The sequence below is a fragment of the Stenella coeruleoalba genome (genome assembly GCF_951394435.1).
Source record: "Stenella coeruleoalba genome assembly, chromosome: 5".
NCBI classification, from domain to species: Eukaryota; Metazoa; Chordata; class Mammalia; order Artiodactyla; family Delphinidae; genus Stenella; species Stenella coeruleoalba.
This window is the reverse complement of record NC_137150.1, coordinates 74,933,376-74,956,974: the sequence shown is the minus strand read 5'-3', so window position 1 is coordinate 74,956,974 and position 23,599 is coordinate 74,933,376. Positions and strand designations below refer to the sequence as shown.

At 46.1% G+C, this 23,599-nt stretch overlaps 1 protein-coding gene across 16 annotated transcripts in view; it reads left to right on the top strand.

Moving 5' to 3' along the window:
- KALRN (kalirin RhoGEF kinase) overlaps positions 1–23,599 on the top strand; it is a 642,647-nt gene that overhangs the window by 492,531 nt on the left and 126,517 nt on the right. For all 16 annotated transcript variants that reach the window (XM_079922559.1, XM_079922555.1, XM_079922558.1 and 13 more), the window contains exon 34: positions 18,035–18,281. In XM_079922559.1, the coding sequence (XP_079778685.1) occupies positions 18,035–18,281 (247 nt within the window). The remainder of the gene's footprint in view (positions 1–18,034; positions 18,282–23,599) is intronic.

Sequence of the window (23,599 nt, the reverse complement as noted above, 5' to 3'; positions counted from 1 at the left end):
GTCCTCTGCAGCGTGGATTTGAAAGCCATCCTCCCACAATGACATCGCTTCCATATATCAGTGCGTTAGGTAGGAACATGGACTTAGAGCCTTGTGTATCCTCCTAGAGTGATGCAATCATTAATCTAGCAAAGTTTAGGGAAAAGTGTACTGAGCCTAAATTTGAAAACCTGAGTCTGGTCTTGGCCCCACGACCAACTAGTTTGAGATCCTCAGTTTTTCCATGTATGAGTTAAAAGGGTTGAATAATCTCTGATTTAACTCATTTACTTACTAACGCACTCATTCAAGCAACAAACGTTTACTGAATATCCACTGTCTTCCAGACACTATCTTCCTTAGATAAGTCCCTTTCTCTTTGGGGGATTTAGTTTTCTCAACTGTAAAATGGGAGGATTGGATCAGATGAACCCCCAGATTCCCTTCACCTCTAATAGGCCATGAATCCACATAACAGTTCCATCATCATCTCAGCCCACATTTCGTTGTTTTGGCTGAAAGGTTATCATGTAAGTCTTGGATGAACGCTTTGCTAAAGTCAAAAACCATTTTGTGGTTCAGGCATTTCTCAATCTGTCTACCTATTAATTCATTTCTTTTTAAAGGGAACGAAGGAATTCATTTTATTTTGTGTATAGCAAAGGTGTATCACTTTAAGAGAAACAAGGAAAATAAAGAGAATGAAAGGAAAATTGGGAAAACAACAAACGGGAATCAGAATACTCACTGAATGCTTGTTGAGGCAAACTTTTGAGTCTTTAAAGTCTGAAAATGCTTTCAGTGTACCCTTGTCTTGCTGATGGTTTGGGCATAGAATTCTAGGTCGGAAATAATTCTCACTCAGAATTTTGAGGAAATTGCTCCGTTTTCTTTTATGTTTAATGTTGCTGCAATCTGCTGTCATGATGATTCTTGATTTGCTGGGTTTTACCTGACTTGTTTTTCTTCCTCTCTGAAAGCTTTTAGAATGCCCTTTTTCCTGCCATTACGTTCCAGTGCTGTGCTTTAGAGCGGGTCTTTTTTAAATTGATTACAGCAAGCACTTAGAACATTGGATCCATTTAGCAATTCATGCCCTTCAGTCCTGGGAATTTTTCTTTACCATTTATTCTTTTCCATTCTATCTAAAGCTTGTTAGATTGATTCTCTACTTTTCTTATATTTTCCCTTATTTCCCTCTATTGGTGTTCTTATTCTACTTTCTGGAAAATCTGACTAGATCTCCAACCCGTGTGTGAAATGTTTCCTTTCAACCATATTTTTAGTTTCTAAGAGCTCTTTCTCATCCTGTAAGTTTTCCCCTTTCTGTAGCAGCTTGTTCTTTTTTCATGGATAGAATATCCTCTTATCTCTGTGAGGATATTATAGTGTTGTTGAAGTTTTATTGTCCTACCTGCATTTTGTTCCCTCCGACTTACTGGTCCTCTTTGTTCGCCTAGTTTGGTCTCTGTCAGAGAGACTTTTCTGAAAAGTCTGGTGATCCTTGCTGAATCTTAAGGCAGCAAGAAAGCTGACCAGATGTTCTTTGTAATGGAAGGAGCTTGTTGACTGGAAGGTTTCATGGTTGGTCATCTGGCAGAGCACTCCAGCTTTGGGGGGAGGGATCTCCAACTGTCAGTATTTGAGTTTCTGTACCTCTTTTTGGTTTCTCCTATGAAAGAGCCTCAAATCTGCCTAAAATGTTCATATTTGACCGCCAGTATCCTGGGAGCCAAGAGGGACGCGAATGTGGTCATCTCCTAGTCTTAGTCTGTATGGAGATGCTCAGTGGATTTCAATTTTTCAGGAGAGTGTACATTGGGTAGAAGGGGGACTAGGTCTGCTCCCTTTACAGACTTTCAATCCATCTTCCCTCTTTAGTCCTACCTGTACTCCTACCCTCCATGCTGCCTGGTGTTTCCACTTCCTGAGGCTTCCTGAGGCTCGTCATGCAGGGCTAATTGGAGGGAACGGGCATCTCACCGTCTCCATCATACCAAGTCAGATGCCACTCTGGCCGTTATGTTCTGTTATTTTAAAAAAACGTTGACTTTTCTTATCTACTATTACCTCCCATTTCTTTGTGCTTCTGGATTTATAACTTCTCCCCTTATGTTGTTTTTGTCAGCTTTAGGAATTAGTGGAGATATGGCCAAATAATTAAAGGGCAAGATAATTTTTTTGAAAAGGGTCCCAGAACGTAAACTGTGGGGTTGGAAGACAGTGACAGGAATAGGTGGGTAGCCAATGAGAGAGACCTCTCAGGCGTTGTAACTAGACGTCTCAGCTATGTTTATTCACTCGTGCATTCAAGAGGTATTTATTGATCAGCTCCCGTGTGCCAGGCATCCCTCTAGACTCAGGAGATGCAACTGTAAGCAAGATAGAGAATGCTCCTGGATCTTGCACCCCTTCCTGAATCTTACATTCTGATGTGTGATGTAACAACCAATGAGTTAACGAACAGGACAACGCAGTAATGATAGGCGCTCAAGAAAATTAAATAGGGCTGTGTGTTAAAGAGTAAATGTAGAAACTGCTCCATTCGTAGAAAGCAAGGGGCCCTGAAGTCCAATCTCCTCATCTTAAGAATGAGGAAATTCAGGTGTGGAGAGGGGAAGGGATTTTCCCAGTGTCACACTAGCACCAAGGCCTCCTGAATCCTGCCCCTGCATACTTCCCGCTGTTAATGACTGTGCAGTTCATGAGACTGACACTGACAACAGGCCCCGTCTGTGCCCCTCTGTGGTTCTGCCCTCCATCTCAGCACCATGGGAAACAACTAAACCAAACAGCTCCTCAGCTGCAGCCCCAGCTCCAGTGAACAAAGATAAAGCAACTCATCAGCTGCAGACTCATTTGGACCTGGCGGTTCCATGGGCTATGGACGTGCAAATTGACGATGGCCCAGAGCTCCACAGCAGTATTCCTCAATGCCCAGACATGACTTCACACCTCTGTCTCAAAAATTTAACTCAAGATAAAACCAGAGCACTAAACTCCAGTAAAGGGACTTGGTTTCAGGAGAGGTCATCTGGTTTTCACAGGAGTACAGAGACAAAGGTTTACAGGGACAGATTCTGAAGCGCTACACTGAGGCATCAGCAGCAACTTTCCACTTTCCCCTCATGTGGTGGTGCTGGAGCAAAACTGGGAACTATCCATCCATCCATGATCCCTTTTTTCCCTGAAAAGTATTATACCTCCTTGGAATATTTGTTTTGTTTGTTTTTCTCCCATTACGCTGTTAACTTGTCTTACAGGTTGTTATTGTTACTTTCATTATAAAGTAACTTCTGGGTAGGAAATATTGGGTAATACTGGAAATTAGAAAGGAGGGGAAAATTACGGAGAGTTCCCCATCCAACAAAGCCAATCTTTTTTTTTTAATTTATTTTTTTAACATCTTCATTGGAGTATAATTGCTTCACAATGGTGCATTAGTTTCTGCTCTATAACAAAGTGAATCAGCTATACATATACATATATCCCCATATCTCCTCTCTCTGGCGTCTCCCTCCCTCCCACCCTCCCTATCCCACCCATCCAGGTGGTCACAAAGCACCGAGCTGATCTCCCTGTGCTATGCGGCTGCTTCCCACTAGCTATCTCTCTTACATTTGGTAGTATATATAAGTCCTTGCCACTCTCTCACTTCATCCCAGCTCACCCTTTCCCCTCCCCGTGTCCTCAAGTCCATTCTCTACATCTGGGTCTTTATTCCTGTCTTGCCCCTAGGTTCTTCATACCCATTTTTTTTTCATTTATATTCCATATATGTGTTAGCATATGGTATTTTTTTTCTCTTTCTGACTTATTTCACTCTGTGTGACAGATTCTAGGTCCATCCACCTCACTACAAATAACTCACTTCCGTTTCTTTTTATGGCCGAGTAATATTCCATTGGATATATGTGCCACATCTTTACCCATTCATCTGTCGATGGGCACTTAGGTTGCTTCCATGTCATGGCTCTTGTAAATAGAGCTGCAATGAACATTGTGGTATATGACTCTCTTTGAATTATGGTTTTCTCAGGGTATATGCCCAGTAAGTGGGATTGCTGGGTCGTATGGTAGTTCTATTTTTAGTTTTTTAAGGAACCTCCATACTGTTCTCCATAGTGGCTGTATCAATTTACATTCCCACCAACAGTGCAAGAGGGTTCCCTTTTCTCCACACCCTCTCCAGCATTTATTGTTTGTAGATTTTTTGAAGATGGCCATTCTGACTGGTGTGAGGTGATACCTCATTGTAGTTTTGATTTGCATTTCTCTAATGATTAGTGATGTTGAGCATTCTTTCATGTGTTTGTTGGCAATCTGTATATCTTCTTTGGAGAAATGTCTGTTTAGGTCTTCTGCCCATTTTTGGATTGGGTTGTTTGGTTTTTTGATATTGAGCTCCATGAGCAGCTTGTAAATTTTGGAGATTAATCCTTTTTCAGTTGATTCGTTTGCAAATATTTTCTCCCATTCTGAGGGTTGTCTTTTCATCTTGTTTATGGTTTCCTTTGCTGTGCAAAAGCTTTTAAGTTTCATTAGGTCCCATTTGTTTATTTTTGTTTTTATTTCCATTTCTCTAGGAGGTAGGTCAAAAAGGATCTTGCTGTGATTTATATCATAGAGTGTTCTGAATATGTTTTCCTCTAAGAGTTTGATAGTGTCTGGCCTTACATTTAGGTCTTTAATCCATTTGAGTTTATTTTACCGTATGGTGTTAGGGAATGTTCTAATTTCATTCTTTTACATGTAGCTGTCCGATTTTCCCAGCACCACTTCTTGAAGAGGCTGTCTTTTCTCCATTGTATATCCTTGCCTCCTTTGTCATAGATTAGTTGACTGTAGGTGCGTAGGTTTATCTCTGGGCTTTCTGTCCTGTTCCATTGATCTATATTTCTGTTTTTGTGCCAGTACCATATTGTCTTGATTACTGTAGCTTTGTAGTATAGTCTGAAGTCAGGGAGTCTGATTCCTCCAGCTCCATTTTTTTCCCTCACAACTGCTTTGGCTATTCGGAGTCTTTTGTGTCTCCATACAAATTTTAAGATTTTTTGTTCTAGTTCTGTAAAAAATGCAACTGGTAATTTGATACGGATTACATTGAATCTGTAGATTGCTTTGGGTACTATAGTCATTTTCACAATACTGATTCTTCCAATCCAAGAACATAGTATATCTCTCCATCTGTTGGTATCATTTTTAATTTCTTTCATCAGTGTCTTATAGTTTTCTGCATACAGGTCTTTTGTCTCTTTAGGTAGGTTTATTCCTAGGTATTTTACTCTTTTTGTTGCAATGGTAAATGGGAGTGTTTCCTTAATTTCTGTTTCAGATTTTCATCATTAGTGTATAGGAATGCAAGAGATTTCTGTGCATTAATTTTGTATCCTGCTACTTTACCAAATTCATTGATTAGTTCTAGTAGTTTTCTGGTGGCATCTTTAGGATTCTCTATGTATAGTATCATGTCATCTGCAAACAGTGACAGCTTTACTTCTTCTTTTCTGACTTGGATTCCTTTTATTTCTTTTTCTTCTCTGATTACTGTGGCTAAAACTTCCAAAACTATGTTGAATAATAGTGGTGAGAGTGAGCAACTTTGTCTTGTTCCTGATCTTAGTGGAAATGGTTTCAGTTTTTCACCATTGAGAACGATGTTGGCTGTGGGTTTGACATATATGGCCTTTATTATGTTGAGGTAAGTTCCCTCTATGCCCACTTTCTGGAGAGTTTTTATCATAAGTTGATGTTGAATTTTGTCAAAAGCTTTTTCTGCATCTCTTGAGATGATCATATGGTTTTTATCCTTCAATTTGTTAATATGGTGTATCACATTGATTGATTTGCGTATATTGAAGAATCCTTGCATCCCTGGGATAAATCCCACTTGATCATGGTGTATGATCCTTTTAATGTGCTGTTGAATTCTGTCTGCTAGTATTTTGTTGAGGATTTTTGCATCTATGTTCATCAGTGATATTGGCCTGTAGTTTTCTTTCTTTGTGACATCTTTGTCTGGTTTTGGTATCAGGGTGATGGTGGCCTCTTAGAATGAGTTTGGGAGTGTTCCTCCCTCTGCTATATTTTGGAAGAGTTTGAGAAGGATAGGTGTTAACTCTTCTCTAAATGTTTGATAGAATTCTCCTATGAAGCCATCTGGTCCTGAGCTTTTGTTTGTTGGAAGATTTTTAATCACAGTCTCAATTTCAGTGCTTGTGATTGCTCTGTTTATATTTTCTATTTCTTCCTGGTTCAGTCTCGGAAGGTTGTGCTTTTCTAAGCATTTGTCCATTTCTTCCAGCTTGTTCATTTTATTGGCATATAGTTGCTTGTAGTAATCTCTCATGATCCTTTGTATTTCTGCAGTGTCAGTTGTTACTTCTCCTTTTTCATTTCTAATTCTATTGATTTGTCTTCTCCCTATTCGTCTTGATGAGTCGGGCTAATGGTTTATCAATTTTGTTTATCTTCTCAAAGAACCAGCTTTTAGTTTTATTAATCTTTGCTATTGTTTCCTTCACTTCTTTTTCATTTATTTCTGATCTGATCTTTATGATTTCTTTCCTTCTGCTAACTTCGGGGGTTTTTTGTTCTTTTTCTAATTGCTTTAGGTGTAAGGTTAGGTTGTTTATTTGAGATGTTTCTTATTTCTTGAGGTAGGATTGTATTGCTATAAACTTCCCTCTTAGAACTACTTTTGCTGCATCCCATAGGTTTTGGATCATCTTGTTTTCATTGTCATTTGTTTCTAAGTATTTTTTGATTTCCTCTTTGATTTCTTCTGTGATCTCTTGCTTATTTAGTAGTATATTGTTTAGCCTCCATGTGTTTGTATTTTTTACAGTTTTTTTTTTCCTGTAATTGATATCTAGTCTCATAATGTTGTGGTTGGAAAAGATACTTGATATGATTTCAGTTTTCTTAAATTTACCAAGGCTTGATTTGTGACCCAAGATATGATCTATCCTGGAGAATGTTCCATGAGCACTTGAGAAGAAAGTGTATTCTGTTGTTTTTGGATGGAATGTCCTATAAATATCAATTAAGTCCATCTTGTTTAATGTATCGTTTAAAGCTTGTGTTTCCTTATTTATTTTCATTTTATATGATCTGTCCATTGGTGAAAGTGGGGTGTTAAAGTCCCCTACTATGATTCTGTTACTGTAGATTTCCCCTTTCATGGCTGTTAGCATTTGCCTTATGTATTGAGGTGCTCCTATGTTGGGTGCATAAATATTTACAATTGAAATATCTTCTTCTTGGAATGATCCCTTGATCATTATGTAGTGTCCTTCTTTGTCTCTTGTAATAGTCTTTATTTTAATGTCTATTTTGTCTGATATGAGAATTGCTACTCCAGTTTTCTTTTGATTTCCATTTGCATGGAATATCTTTTTCCATCCCCTCACTTTCAGTCTGTATGTGTCCCTAGGTCTGAAGTGGGTCTCTTGTAGACAGCGTATATATGAGTCTTGTGTTTGTATCCATTCAGCCAGTCTATGTCTTTTGGTTGGAGCATTTAATCCATTTACATTTAAGGTAATTATCAATATGTATGTTCCTATTACCATTTTCTTAATTGTTTTGGGTTTTTTATTGTAGGTCTTTTCCTTCTTTTATGTTTTCTGCCTAGAGAAGTTCCTTTAGCATTTGTTGTAAAGCTGGTTTGGTGGTTCTGAATTCTCTTAGCTTTTGCTTGTCTGTAAATGTTTTAATTTCTCCATCGAATCTGAATGAGATCCTTGCTGGGTAGAGTAATCTTGGTTGTAGGTTTTTCCTTTTCATCACTGTAAATATGTCCTGCCACTCCCTTCTGGCTTGCAGAGTTTCTGCTGGAAGATCAGCTGTTAACCTTATGGGGATTCCCTTGTATGTTATTTGTTGTTTTTCGCTTGCTGCTTTTAGTATTTTTTCTTTTATTTAATTTTTGATAGTTTGATTAATATGTGTCTTGGCATGTTTCTCCTTGGATTTATCCTGTATGGGACTCTATGAGCTTCCTGGAGTTGATTAACTATTTCCTTTCCCATGTTAGGGAAGTTTTCAACTATAATCTCTTCAAATATTTTCTCAGTCCCTTTCTTTTTCTCTTCTTCTTCTGGGACCCCTATAATTTGAATGTTGGTGTGTTTAATGTTGTCCCAGGGGTCTCTGAGACTGTCCTCAATTCTTTTCATTCTTTTTTCTTTATTCTGCTCTGCAGTAGTTATTTCCACTATTTTATCTTCCAGGTCACTTATCCATTCTTCTGCCTCAGTTATTGGGCTATTGATTCCTTCTAGAGAATTTTTAATTTCATTTATTGGTTGTTCATCACTGTTTGTTTGCTCTTTAGTTCTTCTAGGTCCTTGTTAAATGTTTCTTGTATTTTCTCCATTCTATTTCCAAGATTTTGGATCATTTTTACTATCATTGCTCTGAATTCTTTCTCAGGTAGACTGCCTATTTCCTCTTCATTTGTTTGGTCTGGTGGCTTTTTACCTTGCTCCTTCATCTGCTGTGTGTTTGTCTTCTCATTTTGCGTAAGTTACTGTGTTTGGGGTCTCCTTTTTGCAGGCTGCGGGTTCGTAGTTCCCATTGTTTTTGGTGTCTACCCCCAGTGGCTAAGGTTGGTTCAGTGGGTTGTGTAGGCTTCCTGGTGGAGGGGACTAGTGCCTGTGTTCTGGTGGATGAGGCTGGATCTTGTCTTTCTGGTGGGCAGGACCACGTCTGGTGGTGTGTTTTGGGGTGTCTGTGACTTTTTTATGATTTTAGGCAGCCTCTCTGCTAATGGGTGGGGTTGCTTTCCTGTCTTGCTAGTTGTTTGGCAGAAGGTGTCCAGCACTGTAGCTTGCTGGTTGTTGAGTGGAGCTGGGTATTAGCGTTGAGATGGAGATCTCTGGGAGAACTTCCGCTGTTTGATATTATGTGGATCCGGGAGGTCTCTGGTGGACCAGTGTCCTGAACGTGGCTCTCCCACCTCAGAGGCACAGGCTTAACACCCAGCCGGAGCACCAGGACCCTGTCAGCCACATGGCTCAGAAGAAAAGGGAGAAAAGAAAGAAAGAGAGAAAGAGAAAAGAGAGAAAGAGAGAGAGAGAGAGAGAGAGAGAGAGAGAGGGAGGGAGAAAGGGAGGAAGGGAGGAAGGGAGGAAGGAAGGAAGGAAGGAAAGAAGGAAAGAAAGAAAGAAAGGAAGGAAGGAAGGAAAGAAGGAAGGAAGAAAGAAAGAAAGGAAAGAAAGAAAGAAAAAGGAAGGAAGGAAGGAAATAAAGTTATTAAAATAAAAACTAATTATTAAAAATAAAAAAATTAATAAAAAAAAGAAAGAAAGAAGAGAGCAACCAAACCAAAAACACAAAAAAGAAAACAAAACAAAAATACAGACAGAACCCTAGGACAAATGGTAAAAAAAGCTATACAGACAAAATCTCACAGAGAAACATACACATACACACTCACAAAAAGAGAAAAAGGAAAAATATATACATATCATTGCTCCCAGAGTCCACCTCCTCAATTTGGGATGGTTCGTTGTCTATTCATGTATTCCACAGATGCAGGGTACATCAAGTTGACTGTGGAGATTTAATCCGCTGCTCCTGAGGCTGCTGGGAGAGATTTCCCTTTCTCTTCTTTGTTCGCACAGCTCCCGGGGTTCAGCTTTGGATTTGGCCCAGCCTCTGCGTGTAGGTCGGCTGAGTGCGTCTGTTCTTCACTCAGACAGGACGGGGTTAAAGGAGCAGCTGATTCGGGGGCTCTGGCTCACTCAGGGCGCGGGGAGCCTGCGGCGGCAGAGCCCAGCGTGACATTGCACCAGCCTGAGGCGTGCCGTGCATTCTCCCGTGGAAGTTGTCCCTGGGTCACGGGACCCTGGCAGCGGCGGGCTGCACAGGCTACTGGCAGGGCAGGTGTGGATAGTGACCTGTGCTTGCACACAGGCTTCTTGGTGGCGGCAGCAGCAGCCTTAGTGTCTCCTGCCCGTCTCTGGGGTCCACACTGATAGCCGTGGCTCGCGCCTGTCTCTGGAGCTCGTTTAGGCAGTGCTCTGAATCCCCTCTCCTCGCGCACCCCGAAACAATGGTCTCTTCGGCAGGTCCAGACTTTTCCCCGGACTCCCTCCCAGCTAGCTGTGGTGCACTAGCCCCCTTCAGACTGTGTTCACACGGCCAACCCCAGTCCTTTCCCTGGGATCTGACCCCCGAAGCCCGAGCCTCAACTCCCAGCCCCCACCCGCCCTGGCAGGTGAGCAGACAAGCCTCTCGGGCTGGTGAGTGCTGGTCGGCACCGATCCTTTGTGCAGGAATCTCTCCGCTTTGCCCTCCGCACCCCTGTTGCTGCGCTCTCCTCTGCGGCCCCGAAGCTTTCCCCCTCCGCCACCCGCCGTCTCTGCCCGCGAAGGGGCTTCCTAGTGTTTGGAAACCTTTCCTCCTTCACAGCTCCCTCCCACTGGTGCAGGTCCCTATCCTTTTGTCTCTGTTCTTTCTTTTTTCTTTTGCCCTACCCAGGTACATGGGGAGTTTTTTGCCTTTTGGGAAGTCTGAGGTCTTCTGCCGGCGTTCAGTAGGTGTTCTGTAGGAGTTGTTCCATATGTAGATGTATTTCTGATGTATTTGTGGGGAGGAAGGTGATCTCCACATCTTACTCTTCCGCCATCTTGAAGGTCCCAACCCAAACTTAACATTTTGATGAATTTCCTTCTTGTTAGTTTCCTATGAATAGAATAAGTTGTTGATGTTCTTTACATAGTTGTATAAGCAACTTTACGTCCTGTCCTTTTTTCTTTTTTACTTTGTATGTGATAAGCAGTTTGTAAGCTATTATAAAGCTTTATAAATATCTAACGGCTGCACAATTAAGCATTCACCTAGTGGACGTATCATAATAACGTGACCATTTCCTTCCTGTTAGATTTTTATATTCTAGTTTTAGGGGCTTTTCAATGTTATAGCTGTGAAGTTTTTCTCATTGAAAAATGCTGTTATGAACATCTTCATGCTTAAAGCCATATGAGTACCACAGCCTGCTACCCGTATACTGCTTCTCATCATTTTACTTGGAAGGGAGTCATAAACACACTCTGCTTTGAGGCGTTTTGTGGAAAGGGTATTACTTAATGAAATGAGATTAATCTCTGATGGTGGGATTCCAGGTATTGGCAGCAGGCATAGCGGGTGTTGGGGGAGAGAACGACAGTTTTGAACAGGAGTTGGCAGGCCTTCTCTGTGTCCTTTCAACTGCAGCAAGTAGACACCTTCCAACCTCACATTTTTCTGGGCCAGCCCTGGCCTCCTGCATTGCCATTCACATGTAGACATTAGTTCACAGAACTCTATGCCTGGCACTGCCTAAGCGTCGCAGAAGAATTAGATGTGGGAGTCGGAGCCCAGGCAGCCAGGAGAGGAAGTCTGACTTACCTGATGGGCACTCCTGAGCATGATTCCCTATCTGTCGGAGCATCAGATCCTAGTGCTTGGCGAGGCTGTGTCAGGAGCTGATGATCACAGCTAGCAGTAGAGTCAGGTGGCAGGTACTGTGCCCAGTTAGATCCATAGGAAAGGAGAGCTTCTTCAGATGGAAGGTTCATGGAAAGCAGTGCAGAATGGAAAGGAGGTGGTGAATCCTCATTTTTCATAAAGGGGTCTGGGGTCCCACCATTCCCTTGTTTTTAACAGGAAAAGCACGTGCTGACTTGGGGAATGCTTAAAGGTGTCCGTGTCACCTTCCCTAGACAGCTAGGGTCAGTTCTTCTAGTTGGCCAGGGTTAGGGCAAGACTCCATTAAGATTTTTGAAAGGGGAAAAAATATTCATTTACATAATAATTTATGACATAATTAATACATATATACATCTGGTACAGTCTATATTCAGGCAAATGTACCATCAAATTGATTTATCTTTTCCATTTCTTCTCTACTCCTAACTTTCCCTTCAAATTTAAATAATTAATACCTCTGGAATTTATTTTTAAACATTTAGAGAGCTAACTCTGCTCAAGGCACTGTCCTAAGTGCTTTAAAAGTATTATCTCATTTGATACTGTAAAGCATCTCATTTAATCCTCATAGCAACCTATGAACTAGGTACTGTGATCTATCCCCATGCTACAGATGAGCAAACTGAGACCAAGAGGTTAAATAACTTGCCCCTGGTCACACAGCTGGTGAGGGGCTCCAGAGTATGTGCCTTACCACTAGGCTGTGCTGCCTTGGGAGAATCAGGTTACCACAGCACACAGAAGCTGAGGGCCTGAAATGACAAGAGTGGGGAGGGGTACAGTCCTGTGTTTCTGAATGTCACTGGAAACCCCGCAGGGAGTAATCATGTTCTTCCTCTGTAACACGGGGAAGCTCACAGGGGTGATCTAGCTCACACTGTTTATACAAGAAGGAGGTTCAGTTAATCTCCAAATAGTAACCGAGCAAAAATGGACCTACATGAAAGCAATAGTTTCTGGCGAATATGAGCAAGAACCAGGGGTGGTTATGAAGCCTCCTCTGGCGTATAGCATTGTGCACGCTGGAAAGAGGGCCACACGACTGTCACTGAGGAGTGGGAGGAACTTGAGGGACAGGTGCTCCTTAAGCTGCCCTCTGGGAAGCCTCGCAGAGGGTGGAGGACGATGTCACCCAGGGACTGGGCAAGAGGGGAACAGGCTCCACCAAGAAAGGCTGGACCCAGAAAGGAGGGAGACTGGGAAAGGAAGCGAAAGAATCAGATGATGACTCAGGGGCAATGGGAGGAGATCCAAGTGGCAATTAGCATCAAAGAGGTTAGCAGGCCTCACCCAAAGACTCATGCCAAGGCCAGACTGAGACTCACTGGGGGCTGGGGGTCACTGTGAAGGGAGAAAGATGGGAGATTACAGAAACTGGGGTACAATCAGAAAAGACTCCAACACACCTGGCCCCGTGCTGAGTCTGTGCTATCAGGTCAAGGCTCCCAACATTTCTCTGGCAGGAATAAGCTTGATCTTAGAATCTGGAATAGGATCAATGTTTGGAAGTTAAGTATCCATCCAAAACCACGATGCGGCCTCGGAGTTTTGAACAGGGCATGATAGCCCTTCCTGGTGCCCGAGTCACCTCTGACCTCTGTGGTGGTGAGAGATGGGGCTAAGCACACCCCTCAAATGGGAATGTTGTTCATTGAGAGAATAACCAACGAGCTTATAGAAAAGACCCAACGTACATCGTGAAAAGACAGAAAATAGGCTACTGAGGGGTCATCTTAGAGAAATCAGGGACTCTGCTAATGGAGAGAAAAGTCAAGTGCTTACGTTTCAGTCGGTAAAAAGGGTCTACACCACAAGGCTTGCTTTTCTCTTGAGAAATCCTTAGAGAGAGGACCTGATCGTAGTAGCTTTGTCTTCTTTGAGGGCGAACGTAACTCAGCTCAGTGGAGAGCGGGGCATCTGAAGTGCCGGGAAAGTCAGCAAGTTGCCTGATGACAGATCTACAGAGTGAAGCCTGCAGGTGAAGAAGGGTGAGGCCGAGATAACACAGGATTTGCGGACAGATGGCTGGCAGCAGGGGGGAGAGCAGGTAGTCAAAGCAGGAAAGAGGGGCCAGGGGTCCTGAGGAAGTTATGACAGTAGTCGAAGTTTAGAGCCATGAAATGGGAGGATGGGGTAAGGGGAGGGGAGGAAAGATGCATCAGAGAGGTAGGAGTGGAGGCTGGTTAGGGGAAAGCAGGAGGAAGCAGCTATTCAAGCAATTGACCCATCTTTAAGTCAGTATGCGGGAGAGATAGCCATTGCGAGACAGAGAGAGAAAGTGTTAAGCTGGAGGGGCTTCTGTGCTGCCTCAGCTGTGAACGGCTCTACAGGGAGGGGTCCAGTGGCCAAAAGACAAGCCCGGCAGGGAGGCAAAGAGGGTAAATGGGCAGTGGCTTTCCAGCTCCATCCATGTCTCCGTGGTTAGTTAGTCAAGCACGGGAACAGCTGAGAGACAGGTAATATGCGGCAGCTTTTTTTGTTGGGAAAGCACAAAAGGGGTCACATCTCTGCCCAGGGAGTGTTGAAAATGAAGCCAGATGTGAAAAATAATCTGCAGGCCTAAAAGGGAAAATTAGAAAATGAATATGCCAAGAAACATTCAATTAAAACCTAAAGATTTGCAAAGGAGGACATGAAAACAGTTCTTAAACGGCTATGGAGAAGAAAAGAATTAGGTGAAAGCAAGAAATGTTCTTTGCAGCATTTTCTACGACAGGCTGTTTGGATAAACCTATTTAAGTTCCTGGGACCAGAGAGTTAGCTCAGGGAGGGAGGTGGGAACTTCTGAAGGTGCCACTCACTACAAAGGCCGTGAGAAGCCGTGAGGGTGGGGACACACCCACTGGTCCTTTGGAAATGGGGAGAGGAAGGGGAGAAAATAATGGTCCTGGGGCTCTGTGAGACACACGCCAGAATCGGACAGAAAGAAAAGAGAAACACGTGTACTTTTCTATGCAACTGCTAGTTCAGGATTTGTGAGGGATTTGGGTTTATTGGTTAATGAGGGGCACATTCTGTGTAATTAACGTTCAGTAGGTGGTGGGACGCATCGCAGTCCAGAAGACGTAAAGCGCGAAGCCTGAATGAATTACTCTGAGGATTGCTAGGAAAAGCCTCAAGTGTGCCAAGATTCCTCAAAGATCTCTTGGCCCCTCTGCCCGTGACCCTTCCCCTAGCAGCAGGGACTCTTAGAACTTCCCAGTACTGTTTCTATTGTGGGCTCTCTGCAGCAGTGTTTCTCAAGTGTGAAGCCCAAGTCCCCCGTGTACCCTATAACTTCCCCGTTGCTCTGGGGAGAGGATAAGGGATTGTTCGGCGGGCAGCCATGCCTGACCATTGCCTCATCCATTTCTCCTAATCCCCTCGACTGCCACTCTTTGGAATTCCCTTATTGCCATTGGGTGGGGACCCCGAGTAGTAACCTCTATGACCAAGCCCTTGAGGTGAGGAACCGGGACATCCACCCTTTATTTGACTCATAATGGGTTTGGCTGGATCTAGAGCTTGAGCACCACAGAAATGCCCATCCGTCATCTTCCACTTCCTCCTGTGTCTCTGGATGGGGCAGCCTGACAGCAGCACCTCGTGGTGTTTCCAGGCTGCTCTCCAGGACCTGGATCTTTGAATTGTACAAGCACACAGCCTGGCTCTATGCTGTCCTACCCCAACCAACCCTGGCCCCCTACCTGCCCATGGCTGGGTCTGGCTGTACCTTGCCCCAGAGGGTGGGGAACCTTGTGTCTGGGAACCCGCCGGGCTCTTTGCAGCCAGAACCTCAGGCCCTCTCTGCTTCGCCTCCGCAGTCTGCGGAGGGCCACATCCGGCCCTGAAAAGGCTGCAGGTTACATCTCGGGCCCTGTGCACCTTTGGTCCTGGGAAAGAACCTGAGTACCTGAGGGTGGCACAGAGGAGACCTCCACGGAGGCATAACAGCTCAGCAACAGAGCTTCTCAGAGTTAAGGAAATTTCGTGGTCATCTAGCCTAGCACCCTACAGATGGTCCATTCGTAGAAAGCGGAATCAGCTTAGTGGGATGCCACCAGCGATTGAGAAAAAAGTTAAACAGAATATCAGAGTGCAATTTGTGTTTCAGTGATACAGTTTTTCATATGTAGTGTAGACTCATCAAGAATTGCAATCCAGAGCTTCCCTGGTGGCACAGTGGTTAAGAATCCGCCTGCCAATGCAGGGGACACAGGTTCGAGCCCTGGCCCGGGAAGATCCCACATGCCACGGAGCAAATAAGCCCCTGCGCCACAACTACTGAGTCTGCGCTCTAGAGCCAAAAAAACCCCCACAACTTCTGAAGCCCATGCGCCAAGAGCCTGTGCTCGGCAACAAGAGAAGCCACCTCAATGAGAAGCCCACGCACTACAACGAAGAGTAGCCCCCATTCGCCGCAACTAGAGAAAGCCCACGCACAGCAACGAAGACCCAACACAGCCAAAAAAAAAAAAAAAGGATTGCAATCCAAAAAGCTTAAGAGACCTGATGGAGGTCTCCTAAAGCAAACTGAGAGGCGCAGTAGCTCAAGCCACTGATGTCTTCTTCTCTCCACGTGGCTCCCACCCTCTCCAACCACAAACATACCTGAAAATATGTAATTTGCCCTGTGGTGTGTGGTTTAAGGAACATGGGATTTGTAGTCGAGGTCTGGGTCCAAGCCTAGCTGGGTGACTGTGGGAAGCCATCTAGCAGTGTTTCTCAAACAGTATCCCAAGGACCCCCTTTTCAGAATCGTGAGTTTCAGGGGGAGGGGAGTTTCCTTGTTAAAAATATGCATTTCTGGACCCTAACCCAGGCCTCCTGAATCCTAATCTGTAATTGGGGGCCGGGGCAAAGGAGGGCTCAGCGAGAGTATCTGCATTTTCAATAGCCTCCCGTTGAGTGTGATTGTTACGCACACTCAATGTTCCAACCACTGATCTTGACATTTCTGAGCTTAAATTTCTTGATACAAGAGGTAGAGGTGGAATGGATAATGTATGTGAAGGTACGTTACACACGGTAAAAGCACTCTTCAGACTTGAGGTATTCCCATCCCATGACACCCTTCTCTAGATGACACTTCAGGGAAGATAGCACCAGGAGAGTGGGGTCTGTGCACTTAAAGGGACCAGGAAAGTTAAACGGAAAAAAAAAGGAACCAGAACCATGTGTATTTCTTCTTCTGTCTCTTTCCATCTCCCACCTTCTGTCCTTCTTGATCTAAGCCCAACGGCAGTACCGTGCCCGTCCGTAGAGATGTGTTTAGAGTGGGCTCCGTGCTTTATGGTTGGTGATGATACATTTTGCAACCGTCAGTCTGACGCGTCATGTTAACCTTTTCAAGCCCACTGTAACATTCAGCTTCCTTTAATAGAAAATTCTCACCGTCCTGAACGCTGAGCTTGTTGAGTCCCTACTCACCGTGCTTGAAATAACTACCCAACATATCTGGACTAGTGCGTTACTGCGGCTGCTGGTGCAGACAGCACAGGCCCTAAAGGCTTAAATCAGAGATGTGCAGATTGAAAGCGAGTTACCTGGAGGTGGTAGGGGGCTTTCCCCCAAACCTTAGGAACAGGCTGCCGATCCAGGCCCCTGGGCCTCCCTTTCTTCCCCTTCCCTCCTTGTCACCCTGCCCCTAAGTGCAGCAGCTCTTCCAAGAGGGAGGCTTTACGCTGAGTTCTAGAAGACAAATGAATAACTAATGGTTTCTCGTGGTAAGAGTGAAAGTCTGAGTGTTCAGCTAGTAGAGGGTGTTCCTATCTCGGGGTCTCTCTGCCCAGTTTTATCGATTCTGCCCCAGGAGCAGTGCCAGGCCTGGAGGGAGGACAGGCTGGAGCACTAAGGATGGTTCCTAAGGAAGATGTGCCCCTTCTTCCCTGCCCATCTTTCCACTCTTCCTCCTGGTCCCCAGAGGCTGAACTAGTGCAAAACAATTCTGTTCCCCTTCCAGATAAACAGGCTTCTTCTTCTGCCTTTGAGTTGAGGGCTCGTTCTTTTTTGTATCACTGGTGCCTCCTGCTTATGCTGATGGCTCCAGCGCAGAGTAGGGATGGGGAGGGCTGCAGGGCTGAGAAGGAAGGGAGGTCTTCTCTTCCATGATTCCCAATATCAACTAGAGTCAAGTGAGAGTGAGCAAGTTGGAAATGATGCCCAGAAGAGTCCGAGGCCTGGGAGTGCAGGCAGGCGTGGGGCACGGGGCGGAGCCCTTGGAAGAAGTAAAGGGACTACTGGGGAAGGAGTTGGAGGACACAGTTAGCTGGAAGCTTGGTAGAGGAATAATGAAAAGAACTCCACTGGAACAAGAAGGAATTAGAAGCAAAGCCCCATTCTGGGCAGGCTCTAGACTGTTGCTGCAGGGAGAACAGCTGAGTAATTGAATGGCACTGTGTTAATTTCATGTTTTTTTCTTGTTTCCTTTTCTGTTCCCAACTCCCTTTCCCATCTTCTGCCTTCTCTGCACCCTGAATCCCATCTTTTCTATTTTCCTTCCCCATCTCCTCTGTTCTCATGCACACTTTGCACCTTCCCCCTTCATCTCCTCCCCCCACACCTTCATGTTTTACTCTACCCCCACCCCACCCCCAAGCTCTCTGGTGGCTGTGAGTTGACCGTGGTCCTCCAGGACTTCAACGCAGGCCACAGCAGCGAGCTGAGCATCCAGGTGGGACAGACAGTGGAACTGCTGGAGCGGCCGAGCGAACGGCCAGGCTGGTGTCTGGTCCGCACCACAGAACGGAGTCCCCCACAGGAGGGCCTGGTCCCCAGCAGCGCCCTGTGCATCTCCCACTCCCGAAGCAGCGTGGAGATGGACTGCTTCTTCCCCTTGGTGAAAGGTAGGGGCGGGGGTTGGGGGTGGGGAGGGATGTGGACCAGAGGTTGCTGGGGACGTGGCCTGCTTGTTAGAAGAGCATCATAGCACTCACTTGTCTCAGGAACACGTTCTGACCTTGTGGGATTTCTCTGGGACCCACTCGTGAAGAAAGTGGGTTGCGAGCTTAAAGGGAAAGAGCTATGGAATGGCCATGTGACTTTGGAAAAGTCATTTAACCTTTCTGAGTCAGTTTCATCTTAAAAATGAAGGTTGAACTAACCCCAAAGAAATAAAAAAGAAAAAAGAAAAAAAAAAATGAAGGTTGACTTAGATGACCCCTAAGAGCTCTTCTAACTCTCCCATTGTATCACCCAACCTCCAGAAAAGTCCTCTTCTACCCATGGCCCAAAGCCTAGACTCCTCCTTTCTCCTCTGACCCCCGCCCCCTCCACAGCTACTGCAGGCTCCCCGGCCCCCTCACCCCTACCCGGCTGCTCATGCTTCACAAAGGACCGAGCAAACTGCAGGGGAACACATGGCACAGCCGCGACAGGTTTGACCTTCCGCTCAGCCCTGCCAGGGCCTGAGACACTCATTTACGTGCCTTTGACAGACAGATTGCCGGAGCCTTGGCTTCTGTTTTATGTAAGCTCTGTGTTCCTTCCGCATGCTTGTTTATTCGCTTTTTCTCACTTTGGGCAGACTGAACCACTGAAAACAGTGATTCTCCAGTGCGAGGGGTGTCTCTGGACTGGCAGGGTCAGCATCCCCTGGGAACTTTTAGAAATGCAACTTCTCAGAACCCACTCCAGACCTTCTGGGCCAGAAACGCAGGGGGCGGGGGGTGGGGGTGGCTGCGGTCTGTGTCTTAACGAGTCCCCAGGGAATTCTGATGCACTCGAGTACGACAGCCACTGACTTCAGAAGTCCAGGCTGGCAGCGGCCTTGAAGTCACTCGTTGTACATGGAGGAAACGGGCCCAGAGAGGGACAGACCCAGCGTTCTCTTAGTTCTGAGCTTCTTTTTGTCACTGGTCAGATAACCTGCGTCAGGATTTCCATGCAGACCTGTGCTAGGTATTTACGGGCTGGGAAGAGGGAGGGACCTGGTTCTGTTGGGAGGAAGGGACAAGGGTCGCCACGGAGACCTGTTGATGCTAAGAACTAATTACCTTGTGAAATGTTTTCCTTGCTGGAATTCCGTCGGGTCCATCTCAAAAGCCCGACCTCCTCCTCTCCTCCACGAGGTGGCTCTAGCAGGTTGCATCACTGGTGCTGCCTGGCTCTGGTGCTGCAAGGGCCTCGCGGGGGGCGGGGCGGGGGTTCCATCCGGAGAATGGCAACTAAAACCTGATTATCCTCCCTCCACACGCACCTGTGCTCCCCTCTATCGGCTCAGCCACCACCCACTTCTCCGCCTTTTCTCTGTGTCAGGAAGTTGTGTGGCATCTGTAATTGCAGGTGCAGCTCTCAGCCGTCTGAAGCAGCCCCTAGAGAAACTCGCGGGACCAGGCGAGGGAAAAGCCGGGGGTCCCGGGAGTACGGTTCTGCTTGAGGTCTGACCGTAGGGAAAACGTGGGCACAAAGAGGTCAGAATAGTGCACCTGAAATGAAATAAGATACACAAAACACTTAGAACAGTGCCTGGCACTCAGTACATCCTCGGTGTCATGATAAGTTACAGTTTTTATATCACTTCCATAGATTACTCAGCAAAATGACTAGAAACTCTCTCTCCAGAGACGAAAGCAAGGACAGCGATTTATTTGCTGGGCAAGGCTAACTGGTCACTCATGTCCAAGTGTGGGGTGGTCCGTCAGGAAGGGCTTGGCTACAAGGGGAGACCGGAGGCTTCTTGCCCTAGATCTGGCCTCCCTGGTGTCTGGCTGGGTGCATCCCTCCCTGGCCCGGCTCAGCTGGGGACCTGGGGGCATTCAGGGTAAGTAGTGCAGAGGGAGGGGAGTTAGCAGAGAGTTCACTGAAAATGGAGCTGAGGATGCGGGGTGCAAGCTAGAGGTCAGAGAGAACACAGGGCGTGTGTCACAGAACTTTCCAGCTGCCTCAGACGCCATCATGGCTTCTCACAAGCACGAGGAGGGGACTTGGAGAACCACTAGAGCGGGGCTCTCAGCCCTGGCCACCTAGCCTCCCCTGGAAGCTTTACCACATGACAAGGCTCAGACCCCACCTACCACAAGTGGGGTCAGAATCTCCAGTGCCTATCACCCACTTCCTTGGGTGTTCCTGTTGGCAGTCCGTTTGCTCTCTCCCAGCATGAGTCAGTTAGGCGGGGCCTTCCAATGACAGCCTGTGAGCTCTCACTGGCATCTCGCCTGCGCGGACTTCCCACAGTCAGGCTTAAGTCTCTGTCCTCCACGGAGCATCACTATGGCCCTAACAAGACCTCTGCTGGAAGTCTGTGTGCTGATGCACACGCCTCAGCTTGGAAGAGCCCGTCCCTCTCTCTCCAGGGCCTGCCCAGAGCACTGGCCTCAGCAGAAATTCAGTAAGCTGTCCCTTCTCCCATCCAGCTGGCTGCCTGCCGGCCACCTGGCCTTCTCTCCTCTCCGACAGATTTGTCTCCAGCAGATGCTCCACCTTCTAAGTTATGCCCAGTGGGACTGCAGATGAGACGTTCGGGGGTTGTGGAATAGGACAGGGCCTCCTCCGGCGTCGCTGGAGGTCCGAATCCATTTCTTGTTCAGTCCTTAGAAGGCAACTGGTGCTCTTAACCTTCGAGGGAGCGTCAGGCCAGTGCTCCTACGGGCTGTGAGAAGCAGGGGGTGTCCGTGTGATGTGCTGAGTGCTCAGGCCATGACTGCAGGAGAAGAGGCAGAAGAGCCCTGGAGGGTCAGCACGAGGGGGGGACTTGGAGAAGCACTAGAGCGGGGCTCTCAGCCTGGCCACCTAGCCTCCCCTGGAAGCTTTACCACATGACAAGGCTCAGACCACACCTACGACAAGTGGGGTCAGAATTTCCGGAGTGAGCCAGAGTTGTTCAAAAGGTCCTCAGGTGAATCCAGGGGACAGCAGGGTTGAGAACCACTGCACCGGCCAGTTTCCTCTCTTGTAGGGGCACCTTCGGGCACAGGAAAGCAAGGTGACTTCCCCGAAGTCACAGGGATAGCTGGTGGCAGAGCTGGAGGAGACCCAGGGCTCCTGCCTCCTTGCCCTGCACCACACACGCTGCCTGCTGGGCTTCCTGGAGGCCAGAGGCCCTTTCTCCGGTCTTTCCCTCCTGTGCTTCTCAGGAGACAGTGGTTGCTGGTTTCCTCTTGATATATCTGTGGCAGCACTGTTGGTGGAACTGTGTGACAAAGTGGAGCAGCCTGCCTTTCCTCTTATTTTAATGCCCCCCTGACATCGTAGAGCTTCTCCCCGGGCTTGGGCCCTGTGGACCTAGTCATTCTCTTCCTAATCCCCTCTCACCTTCTCAGCAGTAAGTGGCGAGGGCAGCACCTCCCAAGGGACAACGATTTTGTAGTGGTGGTTTCAACTCTGGGTGCATCTTAGAACCACCTGGAGGAGACTCAAAATTACTGATGCCTCACACACCACCCCAGACCAATTAATTCAGAGCCTCCAAGGGCCTGGGCATCAGTATATTTTAAGTTCCTTGGTAATTCTAATGGGCTGAGAGTCACTGCTTTAGGGGTTTGCCACCCCCCCAAGTGTCAGGCTTAGGAGGGACTTAAAGATCCATTGGTAGGGGCAATGTGCAGTTATATAAAGAACTCCTACAATTCAACAACAAAAAAACAATTAGATTTTAAAATGGACGAAGGACCTGAATACACATTTCTCCAAAGAAGGTATACAAATGGCCAATAAGCCCATGAAAAGATGGGCAGCATCACTGATCATGAGGGAACTGCAGGTCAGTATGGCAATGAGAAACCACTTCATACCCATCAGGAAGGCTATTATTTTTTTTCACAAACCATAGAAAATAACAGGTGTTCGTGAGGCTGTAGAGAAATTGGAACCCTCGTGCCCTGCTGGTAGAAAAGTAAAATGGTGAATTGCTATGGAAAACAGTATGGGGTTCCTCAAAAAATTAAACATAGAATTACCATATGATCCAGCAATTCCACTGCTGGGTGTATACCCCAAAGAATTGAAAGCAGGGACTCAGAGAGGTATTGTTTGTACACGCATGTTTGTAGCAAAGGTAGAAGCAACCCAAGTGTCCAAGGGATGCATGGGTAAACAAAATGTGGTATGTACATATAATGGAATATTATATAGTCTTAAAAAGGAAGGAGAATCTGCCACATGCTACAACATGGATGAACTTTGAAGATACTATGCTAGGTGAAATAAGCCAGACGCAAGAGGACAAATACTGTATGATTCCACTATGTGAGGTAACTACAGCAGTCAAATTCGTAGAAAGTGGAATGGTGGTTGCCAGGGGCTGGGGGAAGGGGAGGAATGTGGAGTTAGTGTTTAACGGGTACAGAGTTTCCGTTTTGCAAGATGAAAAAGTTTTGGAGATGGATGATGGTGATGGTAATACAACACTGTGAATGTACTTAATGCCACTGAACTGTACCCCTAAAAATGTTTTTTTTTAAAAAAAGCATTGGTCCTAGGTACTTCTGCCCCAGGTTCCAGAAAACAGTGTAGGTTCTTCTCCACCCAGCTCTATAGGATACCTGTGTTCCTTTCCTTTTCCTGTACAGTTTTTGCCCTGGCTCCAGCTGAGCACCTGGAGAAGCTATAAGGAAACGCCTGTTTGCTTAACCAAACTAAACCAGGGCCAGGTGAGCCCTGGGGCAGATGTCCTGGAGGAGAGGTGCCCATGGTGATCCCGGCTTGTTTACAGGGAGTCCTGTCATGGGGTCTCCTGATGCCTTCTCCTGTGATCACCTAGATGGCCTTAGGAACAGCTTACCCAGGCCGGAGAAGGTGTGAAGGTACGGAGCAGTGGAGAACAATGGGCTCTGGAGGCATGTACCGCCAACAGCCTGAAGATGCTGGGCAAGTCTGTGATGCTGTGGACTTATATTAAGTGTGACGTCAACTCGTAAAAATACCTGACGTTGATGGAGTCTTACTACGGGCCAGGTTCTGGGTTCATGCTTTAATGTTTTCCTCATTTTACAGACAAGGAAAGCAGGTCTTAGAAAGATCAGGTCACTTGCCCATAGCTTACCAGTGGTAGATCTAGATTTGAACTCAGGTCTGTCCATTCCCCAAGGTCTCACTCTTCACAATGCTCTGCGACCTCCCAAGTCTGAAGGCGTTTGAGACAGCTACTTTAGTTTATTATCCTTCACCCTGACTCGACTCCCTTGGATTTAACCAGTCTAGCTGGGTGAAGGTTGAGAGAGCGTGA